At 36.7% G+C, this 16,955-nt stretch overlaps 1 protein-coding gene across 1 annotated transcript in view; it reads left to right on the top strand.

Annotated features, from left to right (window-relative positions):
• tsnare1 (T-SNARE Domain Containing 1) overlaps positions 1-16,955 on the top strand; it is a 104,257-nt gene that overhangs the window by 21,875 nt on the left and 65,427 nt on the right. Inside the window, exon 2 of the mRNA XM_053634489.1 lies at positions 8,570-8,699. Within this exon, the coding sequence (XP_053490464.1) occupies positions 8,615-8,699 (85 nt within the window). The 5' untranslated portion in view covers positions 8,570-8,614. The remainder of the gene's footprint in view (positions 1-8,569; positions 8,700-16,955) is intronic.

Raw genomic sequence — 16,955 nt, 5'->3', positions numbered from 1 at the left:
GGCCACCGGTAATAATATCCTGATGTTAAACACGAATTATGAGCACAGTAATAAGATCAGAAAACTTAAGACAATAAATCATAAATATAGACTAGACACTTTCTATTAAAATCAGAAGAGACTTTATTAAACTACTCTAATACACAGAGACTAATCTAACACACAAACAAAGGGGGTGAAAATATCTTTGACGGAGAATGAATGGCTCCTTAATTTGACACCGTATGCAATTAATCTAATTTTCACTCCATTCTAGAAGGGCTCTATTAAATACACCAGTTCGACTGTGACCTCGAGGTGCTTGCGTTGACGTTGCTCTAGATGGGGGATTCCCTTGGAACGTCATGGTGTAGAAGGGATTTCGGTTGGTGGGGATTCATCAGCGGTCTGGTTGCTTTTGAGCAGCATCTAGCAAGACCAATCAGAATGGTGAATGGAGAGGAGTCTTGTAGGTGGCCTGACTGAGGAGCTCGGCAGTGGTCCTTCTGGTTCTTTCCCGACTAGAGTTAGGAAGCTTTGCAGGAACCGGCTTGCGCAGACGTTGATTGCAGAGTACTCTTGCAGGTGTTAGTTGTAAAGAGAATTCCTGAAGATTTTGATTGGAGAACTTCTGCAGATGTTGGTTGAAGCGGACTCCTGAAGATGTTGATTAGGGAGTACCTTTTGAAAGTGCTGCTAGAAGAGAACTCATTGTTTCCATGGTGTCCAAGGGTTTTAACTTTTCCGAGCTGGGACGAACACAAAAGGTTTTGCTCCAATCATCATGAAGATAGGGCGGGGTGTAGCTACATTCTCCGCCCATGATATTACTCAGTCCATGGTCTTTGTGGTCACATAATTTCATGCCTTCTCTTTTTCCTTTATAGAGTGTGGATCAAACTTTTAGTCCTAACTGTTGGTACCTACACCTAACAACATTCTCCTTACTGTCATCTTTCAGCAAAACACTCAAGGAACACACACACTAAATAAGACACATATGTTGGCCATTGTTAACACATTACTAATAATTAATCAGGCACCTATATCCATAATCAATCATACTCCGGCATGTTAAAGAATCAAATGTCTACATGCAAATTTGTGGTTATAAGCATGATAATTATAGGTTAACATGTAGAAGAAAATGGGCAACTTCAGTTGTTATTGTATTATTCTTGCAGTCCTTGGTCTTTTTGAATACATGAGGTGTCCTGATGCAGTTGGTGTGCCCGGTGTGATAAAGACCGTGATAACGAAGGTGAACTGGGTAAGAGAACAAAAGGGCCTTGCCTGTGTCTTGCCTGTTTGGGTGAGTCACCCCCCCTTTTCCCAAAGTGATTAGCTGAGGGACAGGCTGTCATCTTGTAGGCCAGTCACCATGTCTCGGCCAGTGGCCTAGATCAATGAGTTTTAAGAGAGGTTTGCTAATCTGTGAGGGATCATCCATTGTTCACAGTATAGTGAGAACCCAGAAATGAGCCATGAGCTGTAATTGGCTTGGTGCCTCAAAGTCTGCACACAGGGGTTCATGATTTAAGGCTCATGTGAAGGGGTGATCTTGGGGCTTATCTTATGCTTATGATCTTGCGCACTTGTGCACGCGAGGTCCTACACACTTTTTGGGCATGTTGTGTATAGAAGCCCTAAGCAGCCATGCATTATTTTTTTTTGTTTTGTTTTCTAGTGATCATGACTTAATTTTCTTGTGATCTCCATAATAATTTTTTTTTTTCTCGATGTAGTTTTATCACAAGAAAATCTTGTGCCTTGTGAATGGGACTGGTGTTGCATGCAAGTTGCTGTCTTTGCCATTGCCATCATAAATGTAATAATTGCCCGCTGTATAGAGATGGTCTTTATATCTGCATTAAGAGAACTGGGCATTCCCTTCTCAAGTGTCGGACACTAATGTGGAAGTTGTCAATCACTGACAGACATAGAGCTATTTCTGCTTGAGTGAGTCCCTGATTAAAGTAAACATTAATTTGTTCGTCCATGATGCTGCGGGATTGTGCTAAGCTTTTGATTGTCATGATCACAAGAAAACAACTTTTATTATGTAAAGATCATGAGAAAATTAAATGGAGATCATGAGAAAACAAGAAAGAAAGAAAAAATAAATTATACATTGCCACTTGGGGCTTCTGTAATTGTGTGAGAGGAAATGTACCGTATACAACATTGTTTATTTTACTAATGTTACTAACCCTATGATGTTTGAAAAGGTGCAATGATAGGATTACAACCTCAGTAATCATATTATTGCTCTGTCTTTTGTTTTGCTCTCTGGGAAAACTCACTGGATGTTGCTGCTGCTAAACTATGGAAATGGCTAAACCTGATCTCTACTTTTCAGAAAACATAAATATATATTTAAATATATTAAAATAGTTTAATATATTTAGTGTTTAGAACACTTGCCTCACAACTCCGGGATTGGGGGTTCAAATCCTTCCTCCACCCTGTGTGTGTGTGATTTGCATGTTCTCCCTGTGCTTTGGGGGTTTCCTCAACCAGTCCAAAGATATGCAGTGTAGGCTTATTGACATTAACAAACTGTCCACAGTGTGTGATTGTGTGTGCGTTTGTACCCTCTGATGGGTTGTTTTGGTGCCCTGGGATAGGCTCCAGGCTCCCCTGCGATTCTGTGAAGGATAAGCAGTATGGAAAATGGATGGATGGATGTTAACCCTTTTACACTTCACAACTTTAATTGCACAGGGGTTCACACTACATGATTCAATGCTGAGACAATTAAACCTGCATGAAAATAAAGCCTCAGCAGTCACTCACTGCCTGAGAAAACAGTGTCACAGAGCAGCTCATATTACATGAGCAGTCTCAGAGCACCAAAATTAGTTGGTGACTCGGAAATCTTGTAGCGTGTACTAGACTTTAGGGGCAGGTTTAACAAATACAGTAGTAAATGTCTAATGTCAGTCCTTCTAAAAATGTGTTAGCTTTGTGTGCTTTTCTCTCCTGGTGAACAACGTGCTTTGAATGATGAGTTGTTGCATAGCTGTGCAGCTGCAACATTGCTTAATCAATTCAGTACAGATACTGACTCTCAAAATGCCATTATATTATCAAAACAGAGAAGAATTTACTGCTATAACTTTATTTGTGATTGAGATGTGCAAAAGGGAAACATTTCAGTTCTGGAAAGTTTTCAGAACTACAGTCTTGTCAAACCATATCTTCATGGACCTCACTTTGTGCACAGCGACACTGTCATGCTGGGGCAGGTTTCAACCCCTATAGTTCCACTGAAGGGAAATCTTAATTCTACAGCATACAAAGACATTCTATGCAATTATGTGCTTCTAACTTTGAGGAAAGTGTACATTTGGGTGTGACCAATGTCTGACCATTGTGTACACTGATCAGCCATAACATTAAAACCATCTGCATAATATTGTGTAGGTCCCCCTTGTGCCACCAAAACAGCTCTGACCTGTCAAGGCATGGATTCCACAAGACCTCTGAAAGTGTACTGTGGTATCTGGCACCAAGACGTTAGCAGCAGATCCTTTAAGTCCTGTAAGTAGTATAGTGGGGCCTCCATGGATTGGACTTGTTTGTCCAGCACCTCCCACAGATGCTCTATTGGATTGAAATCTGGGGAATTTGGAGGCCAAGTCAATACCTTGTACTCTTTGTTCAGGAATGGTTTGAGGAACATGACAATTTTTGCAGGATGTCAGGGTGCATTATCCTGCTGAAAGAGGCCATTGCCATTAGGGAATATTGTTGCCATGAAGGCGTGTACTTTATCTGCAACAGTATTTAGGTAGGTGGTACGTGTCAAAGTAACATCCACATGAATGCCAGGACCCATGATTTCCCAGCAGAACATTGCCCAGAGCATCACACTGTCTACGCCAGCTTGCCTTCTTGGCATAGTGCATCCTGGTGCCATCTCTTCCCCAAGGTCAGCAATGCACACTCATCCGGCCATCCACATGATGTAAAAGCAAACGTGATTCATCAGACCAGGCCACCTTCTTCCATCACTCCATGGTCCAGTTCTGATGCTCATGTACCCATTATAGGTGCTGCGGCAGTATACAGGGGTCAGCATGGGCACTCTGACTGGTCTGAGATAAACTTAACCTGTCAGTGGTTTTAAGGCTGATCAGTGTATAGTACAAAATATCAAAGTGTGACCATATTATTGGTGTTACCAGGATACCACAGATATAAGCTGAAAATGTAAAACAACAGGAAATTGCAATTTTGGTGTTGTTTGGTGCTGAAATAAGTTTGTTTCCTGATGGTGAGTCAGACTTATATGTTTAACTCCAAATATCACTCGTTACTGTCTCATTATTGTAAAACTGAGTAGTGTTACCAAAGTTTAGGCAAGTAGATCATGCTTGCGGTCAAGTGATGTGAAAATGCACCATCATTCAGTCCTGTGAAGGCCATGTAGAGGGATTTCCCAGGCTGACACACATGTACAAAAAGGCTACTGATTTACAGTGTAATAGCTGATGTTGCGTATTGATTTGAAAAGTCATATTTCAATATTCAAGTTTATATATGATGTACATGACCAAGCCCATGAGGTGAAAAAGCGGTGGCCATGACTTACTTATACCTCTGCCGGTAAGCCCCAGAAATCTGATAAGACCAGGATGACACTTTTTGTGTTAGCTTGACACGTGTTCTAGTCCAACTATTACAATTCTGTCCAGCAATCTTGTTTAATCTGCATTAGAATTTGCATGCATTGCTGTAATAACTGCATTCACTCTAAACTATGTGTACATACTTACAGAAGTACATTTCCAGTGCACTTGCATGTGTGCAATAAGAAGTCGATGCAGCTGCTTCTGCTGCTCTGGCAGTGTCTTTAGCTGCGGTTTCTTTCCACTCAGTGCCTGTGCTCCCTCATGCTGTGCTAAGCCTCTCTGTGGTGATAATGGGAGATGAGGGGACCAATTCAGAATGAGGGGAAGTGATGAGGCGTTCTGTCAGTCCCCTAAGGGCATTCACAATCCTGACTGCCTTCTGATGGCTGTATTTAGCACTGCCAGGCTTCCACGAGCCTGTCTGATCATACACACACTCTGTTCCCTGTCTCCGTTAACCAGCATGCTCACTTCAAACACACCCATATTTACAATATTAACTCAGCTGGAGTTATGTGCATTATTCCATAGAGAGGTCACATTCCTTTTTCTGTTCTCATGCTTTATTTCAGCTTTACAGAGTTGAATTTTCTCATGGAAATATCTAACTTTTTCTATGCACATAAAATCAACTTGCATATTTACTATATCATATTAAATCAAATCTAATTTATTGTAATTTGGCAGTGGTTGTTTACAAGTTAAGGTCCTGCAATTGACACTATAAGGCATTACATTTTTAAAAACCAAATAAACAAACACAAAAAAAAGCCACTGTTGGGCCCTTAAGCAAGATGTTTAACTGCAAAGCTAGATATGTTGATTGGATTCTGTCGCTTTAGATAATTAAACAAAATTATGCAAATTTTTATAAACAATGTATTTAATGCATAACAGTAGGGTACATATAATATATGACTACTATGAACATCTATAATTGTCACTTAGCATTTCTAAGTATTAATATCTGAATTAATGCTGCCGCCTTCTTGCTCTCAAAGAAACACACTCTCATATTCCATATTTATCTGCATCATCTCTGCATGAAAGTGTGATTACTATTTCACGATTGATAATGTCCATCTTATATAAATAACTGAACCCATAATTTGACTTCAATTTATTAATCACAGAATTGAAATCTCCTTCAATTTGACTAATTACCCTCCTATAATGCTAATGTACTATCATATTAAATGGCCAATAACAAATAATTTGACTCTTCACACAAATAATGCAGGATGGCAATTTAATGCAGTGTACATTTGAATTAGAAATAAATCATACCCTCTGTTTAGCTGTGTGTGTGTGTGTGTGTATATATGTGTATATATGTGTATGTGTGTGTGTATATATATATATATATATATATATATATATATATATATATATATATATATATATATATATATATATATATATATATATATAAATATAATTTTTTATTTATAAATAAATAACATCTCAGGACACATTCCAGTGTGACGATGAGTAATAATTTACAGTACAAAATAGATTAAATAAATAAATGAATCAGTCATTTTTGTTAACCATTTTATCCTGGTCAGGGTTGCGATGGATGCCAAGCATAGCCTGGGAACACTGGATGCAAGGCAGGAGAATTCACTCAGGATGGGATGTCAGTTCGTCGCAGGGTGTCATGCACGCATATTCACACTATTGTTCAACACCTACATATAATTTAGCGATGTCAATCCACCTACCTGCATGTTTTTGGACAGTGGGATAAAATCTGAAGGGAACCCATATGGACTCAAGGAGAACATGGAAACTCCACATTGACACTAACCCGAGATCAGGATCAAATCAGATACCCTGGAGCTGTGAGGCAGCAATGCTACCTGCTGTGTTACTGTGCTGTCCATCATTTAGACAATTAAACCATTTTTATTGTTTTGGCTCTGTGCTCCAGGCTTTGAAATGAAAAGGCTATGACATTGCAGTGCTTTAAAACAGGTAGAAACTAAAATGCAAAAAATAATAATAATGAACTCGACATACTAGATGACATGAAAGCGACGTGCTAGATATTGTATATTGGCATTTATGTAATGGTGAAGACATATTTTTGGTGTATCTCACTCAGCATGTAGCTACTGATGCAGCATTGACAGGCCATCAGATGTTGGTAATATAAAGCGGATGGATGGTTTATTGAAGCAGTTTAGAAATGAATTGTTCAAATTAGCCATTTTAATCACTAAAAACACTGACACATCAATTGCATTACTACATTAAAAGTGTACCTTCCTCTTTTCATCTCACACCCTATGTGTGAGGCTCAGACAGATTTGTACATCAGGATCAGAATGGAAAAGCAGCTAATCGAGAGTGACACAATGATCAACCTTAGTTAATGAACTGCTCAAGTTTAAAAATGACTGACCTGTCCATCACAGAGCTACTTTCAGTTTGAATCACCACTGTCTTCAATATGTGTATTTATAAAGTTTGCTTAGAGTATTGGGGAAAAGCCCCTTTACTCTACATAATATTAAGTGAAATGTGACTTCTGTGTTCAGCTCCTCTCATTCTCTTTAAGAACTGAATGTGTGCAGTGCAATGCGGTTACATTTTTGTAATGACATATTACATTTCATTAATAGATTTCTTATTGAATTTTCATGGATGCAATAACCAGCTGACTGACACAACTTACAGAAAGCATATATGAATAGGAGAAATAGAAAACTAGGTGAAGATAATACCAAGAAATGGCAATATCACACACAACTGAATAATATGCAGAAAGAAAGAAGACTTAAATTCAGCTATAAACTTCTAGAAGTACTTTAAATTATTGGCATTAGGATCTGAATCTCAGATGGGTTCAGTGTTTCAAATGCTAATAAGAAGGCATATGCATATTTGTGTGTGTGAAAAGAGAAGGAGGGGTGATGCTGTTTGCATGTCTATGTGTAAGTGAGAGGGAGGAAAAAAAGTGAGAGGCAACGAGGGCGAAGCTTGTAAGAGTGGCGCCAGTAGCGCACCAGCCAGGCTCAAATTCAAGAAGCACAGAAGTTGTTTCTTGGCTGACAAAAGTAATTAATCCTCCTACTCTGTAAAAATGAATTGGATTATTTGGCCGTGAGGCAGAACTAATCTCATGTACTGTGTCCTCTGTGGCACAGACCTGACCCCCCTCAGGGACACTACCAATTGAGAGCTCTCTCACCACTCCTTATATTTTCTAATTCATTATTTTTATTCACTCTATAATATATATGTATATGCATCTAATATAATGCCTCAGATCCTGAACCTTAACCTGAAAAATGCTTTTTACCCCCCCTTTAGACTGTATAAGAAAATAATACTGTAATGCCTTGTAATATTGTTGTGGAATCTCAAGTCCACTGTATAAAAGTTGGATGCTGACATTTTAAGGTGTGTATATGCCATTCTTGTGGCTCTGTGCTGTCTGAGTGCTCTTGAGATCTTATTTTAACCGTTTTACACTTCTTGCATGCCTCTCACATGATGCAAATGCATAATCCTGTCAGCACAAGAGTTCTGTTTAAAGCCATAATTACAGCCATTGTCTAACATGGGACTTAATTGAGGCTATCACACTATTACACACTGAAATGTGAAAATGTCTATGGATGTATGCACATATACAAGTGCTAGAGTTAAATTGCATCACAGATATCCCGCTCCTTTCGCACTGTGTCATCTGTGCTGATAGAGACTACTGTTTGACATGCAGACCCAATTAACCACACAAGTCTGCAGAGCCTCCTCATACCAAACACTATGGTTTATAGCTCTGATACATCTGAACAGCCATCCTTTGGCCTCTGTATTTGACACAATGTATTTATCTTCCATGACATGTAGTAGCAAATATATGATACAGTAATATGAAACTAATTCCATCCATAAGAATCACTACTGAGCCCCAGTAACTGGACATTTTTTGTTCTTTACAGATTACAACACCTTTATTTTACTGAGCACCAAGACACAGATCCACAATGTCATACGGATCCATTGACGGTGGCTCGTTTGGCAGCAGGAATCCTTTTGGTGGTCCCACAAGGCAGGGCTACCAGCCAGTAGGTAAAGACTCATTTACTTTCCTATAGACACTGTATAATCTAACCGCACTGTGTGGTTTCAAGACGAGAGCTTATACCACACTATTTATCATCATGGTTTGTTCACTGAAATACCATAAATCATTTGACAAAGACAAAGTGGAATTCCCAACTTATTTGCAAAGCCACTGGATTCTCTGTTTGCTCCCCATAAATCATTATGTAACTAATCAGCCATATGTCTTATTATAACAAAGGTCTACTTCAGCAGATTCAAACATGCCTAGTGATTATGTGACAGGTTAGACACTGTGATACTATGTCTTTAAATGATTCTGCTGTAGTAGTCTGATGTCACAGCAGAAAATTAAGTAATTGTGCTGTAAATTGAGCTCAGAGTAGTATAATTTGTCAGTGATTCTCCAAGTGGGGTCTGGCAGCCCTTAAAGAGTAGCCAGGAGGGCCATGATTTTCCTATTTTGGTGGAGATGACAACCCACCTATAACATGGCAGACCTGGACACAGGATGAGGTTAAAATTTTAATAAAAAACATACAGGCACACACGGTCCAAAACACAACCAAGAAACAAGTTTCAGATTCAGACAGAGGTCAAGGCTCAATGGTATCACGAAACCAATGCCAGAGAGTAGTCCAAAATATAACAAAACACATAAAAGCAAATACAAGAACATGGTTCTTGCATACACTGATCAGCCATAACATTAAAACCACTGACAGGTGAAGAGAATATCATTGATTATCTCATTATAATAGCACCTGTCTAGGGGTGGGATATTTTAGGCAGCAAGTGAACAGTCAGTTCTCGAATTTGATGTGTTTGAAGCAGGGAAAATGGGAAAGCATAAGGATCTGAGCAACTTTGACCAGGGCTAAATTGTGATGTATTGTGGGGTGTTCCTGGTACGCAATGGTTAGTACCTACCAAAAGTTGTCCCAGGAAGGACAACCAGTGTAGAAATTCCCCAGATCTCAATCCAAACAAGCATCTGTGGGATTTGTTGAACAAACAAGTCTGATCCATGGAGGCCTCATCTCGTAACTTACAGGATTTAAGGGTTTGCTGCTAACATCTTGGTGCCAGACACCACAGCACACCTTAAAATGTTTTGTGGCCATACCTCAACAGAGCTGTTTTGGTGGCACAAGGGGGACCTACACAATATTAGATAGGTCATTTTAATGTTATGGCTGGTCAGTCTATATTGTATATATTTGACTGGTTATATGAATTGAATAGGTTTTTTAGGAATAAGAAGCTCTTAAGGCTTTAGTAAATAGCTGTAATATTATTATACACATTTGAACAATGAGCCAAATATTTGAATAGTTGGATTGTGTTCATGAAACAACAGCTGAGGCAGTCCATGGTGTTTATTTTACAGTTAAACAGGTCCTTGATTGCAAAAAGACACTGAGGATGTGTATAAAAGCAGATGATTTTTGAAAGTAGTACTCTGTTGATTTTTCACTGTAGTATACGGTAGTCATTACTTTGCATTTGTTCCATTTCAGGATCGCTTTTTATGAAATGTAACTTATGACTAATCCAAAGAAGCTTGACAAATAGCAACTTGAAAGTTATGTTTTGCATAATGACAATGTACAGCAAGCAATAAAGCCATCTTGTCTGCTGATATAATGCACCCTTAACGTTGTTAAATAAAGAAAAGCTTCCAATCAGGAATTGGAGTGTAGCAGCTATTGTCTGTGACAACATTTTGAATAAGGTGCCTTGAAACATACTATAAAGCCCGCTTTTATGTTGTCATCTTATGCTTCAAATTTGAAACAGATTTTTTGTTTGTTTCTTACTGATCTACAAAGTCTTAAGTGCTGTGTGATTATATATATAAAAAAAGCATTTTAGAATCTTTAAACAAATAAGTGAAAATTATAGATGGTAAAGCATTTAAAGAACATTCATATCAGTCATTATCACTGAATAAAATATGATGGAATATAAAAAGTCACATAGCTTGTTAATCGACTTCCAAATTTGCTTTGATTTCATCTATGACAATGACTATATCTCTTGCAATAACAGCCAAAAGTATAATGGAGGCTTCCAGAGTAACACTACAATGGGGACAAAAACACTTTGACATTAAGAAAGGGCTCTGATTGATTGTAGAACAGTATGAAGCTGTGAAAAAGGTACAAATCCATCAGCAAGTCTTTCAAAAAAATGCTTTAAATCTTTTTTGATCAGCTAATGATGCCAACATTCTAGCAATCAATCACAGTCTGCTATTATTAATATTTTACATAGAAAGAGTATTTTCAAATGTACCTCAGAGAAAATACACATCAGGAGGCACTAAAGGTGAGGGTATCTATACTAGCTATCTGCTGTCATGTAGAATATAAACACTAATACATTAAGACAGTGCAGACCTGGATACTAAATCCACCTTCACTTATACTTAATATAAGTTTCATCATATGTCTGTGAAAGTTGCTGCGTAATGACAAGCCATCTCTCTGGTGTAAGCTCCATTTCTGCTCAATGAGTCATATGAAACACTTTGCAGGACAGGATATAAACCTGACATTCCTTCTTATGCTCATAAAGAGAGAATGTTTTGTACACTGTGCTCATAGCATTAGCAGTAATCCTTCCCTAAACAAATGAGATATTAAGCAACAGCTATTTTAATGTTTGGAGTCGTTCCCCTGTGCCCCCCCCCCCCCCCCCCCCCCCCCAAATTCCTGTTTAAGAATAAGTTATATAAAGGCAGTTTAGCTTAAAATTTTTAAATATTTTACTAAACCATTGTAAAGCTGTGAACTACTTTGTAATAATGTTAAAATAACGTTAAAAATAGTGAGGACTCTAAATAAACTTTTCATCTGACAGAAGCTTATTGATTTACTCATTTTCCTTGCACAGTCACTTGATTTTTTTCACTTTTCCCTTTCTTAAATAACAGCTTTCTTTCAAAATTTTATAGCAGTCTAACAACTGTGATCATTATTGAAACCTACAGATTACATTGACTGAAACACAAAAATTCAATGGGCACAAACTCGTTAAACTCCCAGGACTCATTAATTCTTCATGGCCATATTTTTCCTATATTTCTCTGACTAATTTAATTGGTAACACTTTACAATATGGTACCTTAATTAAAGCTTAAATACTTACTAACTTTGCAGTAAGTAATCAAATGTTACTTTAACAGCTCAGTAATCATTCTAATAAGGACACAGTAAGGACAGTGTATGACACTTATGCATATAGAAAATATAATGGTTCAAAATAGGAGGTCATTACAGTTTGTCAGCATAGTAATTCAATATTAGTTACTAAAGTAGTGCACTTTAATCAACACAATAGTTTATTATATAGTGATTAGTACAATAGACCTTACAAGGATTTTTTACAGTAACATACTGGCAACATGTTATTATTTTTAATTAAAAAAAAAGTTCATTCATACTTTAAAATATATTATATTGGTATATTTTCATATACATACTGTATATATTTTTATATATAGTAAAATAGTAATTGTTACTCATTATGACCATAAAATAATGAACATGTTAAAAATACATGAATACATGTAATGATGCATTAAACACGAATACACATTTAACTTACTGGTTATCCTATGTAATCCTAATAACAGTCCATTACAATGTCATAAAAATAAACATTCCAGCAGCATTACTGATTGTAACTACAATAATAAATATAAATTATTACATTAACAATAAACAAACATTAAAAGCACAGTGTATGAATTCATAATATGACATTTATAAAATGCATTTCAGGTAACTTAACCAATATTTTCAGGCTAATAACTAGAGATGCACCAAGGGGGGAAAAAAAGGCAATTTTCCACGCTGTCTGCCATCGGCCGATAGTTTAGAAACATCCGATGATCAGGGCTGATTATATCCTGTCAATCAAAAGAGGGCGGGAAAACACATCGATTTCATGCTGTTTGTAAAGATGATGTCTCTTGTGTGGAATGACGACAAAGCTGCAGTTTGTAATCTCTGAAAGCTCTGCACTGCTAAAATTTTACACCGGACATGAGCAGCTGTGAAGCGAGAGTTTTAGCGTCGAGTAAATGTTGTTTTTTTCTTTTTTTTTTTTGCTGTGTTGCTCGAGCTGCTCGCGCTTTATTAAAGCGCCAGTACACCGTTGAAAGATTTAAATGAAGATGAGTTGACAAAGTATATATTGCACAGAAAAATATATTTGTAGAATAGTATATTTCATATCCAGTTAATGTTAATATATAAAAAAGTTTATATTATATATTACCAGTTTGATATTCAGTGATGAAGTAAAATGCTTTTGTTTGTGATGAGTGAATGTGAGCCTATCAGGAGCTGTTTAAGAATTCAGTCAATTAATTCTGTTAATATGAATTAATAGCATTCAATAAGTTAAGAAATCTTACTTTAATCTTCAGAATTTAGTTAATGTATTAATGTTAATTTGAGATGTGTTTTCTGTTTGAGACCAGTTACTGTGAAACAACTTGTTGAAATGGAGAGAATAAAGTTTTTATTTGCATTTCCTTCAGAATTGTTGAATTAATTTAAAAGAAGGTATTAAAGGCAGGACTATCTGTATCGGCCGATATCACTCTGAATAATCGCTTATCAGTATCGACTGAAATTTTGTATCGGTGCATCTCTACTAATAACAAAATAGAAACCTATTTAAAACACATTTTATGTAACTTGACCAATGTACTCAATATAATAACACAATATAAACATTCCAGCAGCATTATTAAATATTATATTATATTAGTAAATATTTAACATAGTACTAACTACTGCTACATAGTAGGTCCACTAGTGGTAACAATCAATAACAATCTAAAGAAACAATCATTCAAGATAAAAGATTGATAAAAAGGTAATGAGGTAATAAATATAGATTACTAGATCCATATTATTAACTTCAGAAGTGCAGTGTCTCCATCATTGTACGGCCAGGATGAGGAAATCACTGAAGAAAAATAAAGTTACCCAAAGGACAATCTAAATACAATCTTAATCTTAATGGGGTGGCTGTGGCTCAGGTGGTAGAGCGGGTTGTCCACTAATCGTAGGGTTGGCTGTTCGATTCCCGGCCCACATGACTCCACATGCTGAAGTGTCCTTGGGCAAGACACTGAACCCCAAGTTGCTCCTGCTGGCAAGTTCGCGCCTTGCATGGCAGTTCTGCTACCATTGGTGTGTGAGTGTATGTGTGTGAATGAGACACAGTGTAAAGCCCCTTGGATAAAAGCACTATATAAGTGCGCCATTTATTTATTATTTATTTATTTAATCACCTGAAGTCATCACATAGCATCCCCATATTGCTGAAAGTCTTCTATATCTGGCTAAACACACTTCAGTCACATACTTACACAACTATAAATACAACCACATAAGACAATGTTTTGCTAATATTTCCATAAACAGATTTTTCCCTTTAAAGGATTAGTTCATCCAATCAAAATCCTGTCATTACTGTATGTACTTTACTGTTGACCCACTAACATGAACAGACGAAAGAATTTTGGAGTAGTCAGTTCTAGTTAAACTTAATTATGTGGGGGAAACATTAACTCGGGACGGTTGTCTACGTTAAGTGACGCAAGGTTGAGGGAACATCATAAAGACAAAATCTGTAAAATTAAGATGCAACTGTGCTTATTACGGTGAACATTTACACTCACTAATATCAATGATTTACTTACTCATTGTGGGATAGTCTATAGCAGGTTAATCAGAAAGCGCCAAAGCTAGGCCACATGAACTGATGCAAAAGTGGAGAGACGGACTAATGCTAAGGGGGAGACAGACTGACCTAAAAGCGGAGAAGTGCTTCAAAAGCCTATTTTTTTCCCCCAAAAGGAGATCAGACAGAATCAGCCTGTACAGTATGTGTGTTTAATGCATCAGATCCTTGTTTTATCACTAGAGTTGAAGACATCGCACACTGCACAGAGAAGAGATGTTATGAGTTTTGCAGCTTTATAAAAAAAATTTTTTTATGAAAGTTACAATAACTTAATCCTTTTATTTACAGTTAGTTACTGTGATCAATGCATAAAGTTAATAAGTAATTAATAAGTGATGTCACAGAAATGACCTATGACAATGCATATTATAGTTAAATACTGTATAATTATTTTATAGTAATTTACTGGCTATTTTCAGTTATTTACTCAATAAACTACAGTATAGGTTAACAGTGACTCCCTGCTGCCACTGTTGGATCCTTGAGCAATGCTCAATCATGGCTCTTCTGCTCAACTCAACTGTAAGTCACTTTGGATAAAACCAATTGCCAAAGAGCAAATGTAAATGAATCCTATGTTTAAGATGAATAACTGAATAAAGAAACCAAGACTTTAACAGGTTGAAACTGTCAGTAGATCATCAGTTCTTGGATAGATCAGTTTATGTCTGTGTGTACACAGGGGGTGCAAGAGGGTAAGTAAAATCTTTGCTGTTTTCAAAAATTAGAGTTGTATGTACTGTCAGTATAGGTTACAGCTTCACATGGTGCCACAGTAAATAAAGTCAAACTATGCAAAATAAGCCAAAATCATATTAGTGTTGAACTGCACCAGTGAAATATGCAGTGCAAATATTTGAGAGAGAGAGAGAGAGAGAGAGATTAGGGCTGAGTGTGAGGTTGCATTTGGAGGCTTCCTGTCTCGGAGGAGAGCCGACTGAGAACTGCAGCTCCAGTCATTAGAGACAGGTCTTTGATCACAAGCAGACCTGTGTTCAGAAGCCTGTCAGCTTTGCTGTGTATCAGCACTCAGGCGTTAGCTAAGCTGAAGCGAGGCTAAGGCGATGATCAAAGCTAAGGTTAAGTCTCTAATGGAGTTGTCAGTTGAGCTAATCTTTCTCCTCCTACCTGCTGCCAAACCTTTCAGCTCCCTCCAGCATATGTATTTTTTCCCCCTCACTCACACTTTAGTTCACACTCTCCAAAGTTTTTTTTGTTGTTGTTGTCGTTATTGTTTCCATTTTTTCCCTCTTTATCAATTAAACTATTTTTCTAACTAATGTAGTTCACTTGTTCAGGTGCTTCAGGACAACAAAACAAAATTGTCTGAGTTGCAGTTCGAGCTGTAGAACATTTTTACCAAACATTATAATGGGTACTATTTTAAACATTGCAAAATTTCATTAGCCTAGGGCTTTTTTCCCCCCCCAGTTTGGAGAACCTCTTAAACCCGCTTTACATCTGATTGCAACAGCACTTCGAACATGGTTTTGAGCTAGAAACACTTCAAAACAATATTCATGCTATGTTTTGCAGTGTATGTCCATAATCTAAACAGCACATGGGTGATATTTCAGGCTGTAGCAACAGCACGTCAGTTCAAATCCAAACTTCATGAAAGTCCTAATTGCCACCAAATTTCATTGCATTAATACACTTCATGTAATCATATGCAGTGATAATGCATATTAATAATAAAAATCTGATTGTCAGCACAGGAATGGTTTAGTATAGTAGTAAACCAGAAATGAGTATCTACTGTAGTGAACTATTGCACACAGCAATTCATTAAAGTGTCTTTAAATGTGTAAATAAAAAGTCCCCATGTGTGATATTTCCCTCTTTGATGTCTTTTTGTAATGTCTTACTGCAGTTTAATCACTATTGTCACCACAGAACAAACAATACAGCCTAGCAATTAAATAAGCAAACTTAATTTCTTGTGGACACTAAATTAGTGCTTTATTAAATATAGATGTACTTGGAAAGTAAACCTAAGAAACCTATACGTAAAAGACTTGTACACAGAACTATTATTTAATGTAAAACATGGGTGTGTGTTTTTAGTTTTTTTTTTATTTGTCCTTAAAGTGCCCAGTTACAGTAGTAATGATTTTGGCCTTTTCTCCTTAGATTAAGTCTGGATTGTTCAAATAAAATAAAATCAATTATAACATTTCACTAAAAATGTGCTAATATTGTTTTTAATTCACTTATTCGTATTCCTTTTTTTTTAACAAGAATGCTAAATTATAGGTTGTTCACTAAAAAAAAATATATCATAGCAAATGCAAATATATTTATTTGATACTTCTTATGATGATATAAATGAAATATAATATTTCAGCTTTATTTGTTCTTATTCTGTGACTTTGCGTCTTTCTAGAAATAACTGCTTGAAATAAGAAATATTTTGTACCAGTAGAACAAGACCTCCAGCTTTAAATTAGAAACATGTATCTAGAAATAGAATTAATAATAATAATAATCCAA

Source organism: Ictalurus furcatus, chromosome 1 (assembly GCF_023375685.1).
Source record: "Ictalurus furcatus strain D&B chromosome 1, Billie_1.0, whole genome shotgun sequence".
Lineage (NCBI taxonomy): Eukaryota > Metazoa > Chordata > Actinopteri > Siluriformes > Ictaluridae > Ictalurus > Ictalurus furcatus.
Note: the sequence above shows the minus strand (reverse complement) of the source record. Positions and strands in the feature narration are given on the sequence as shown.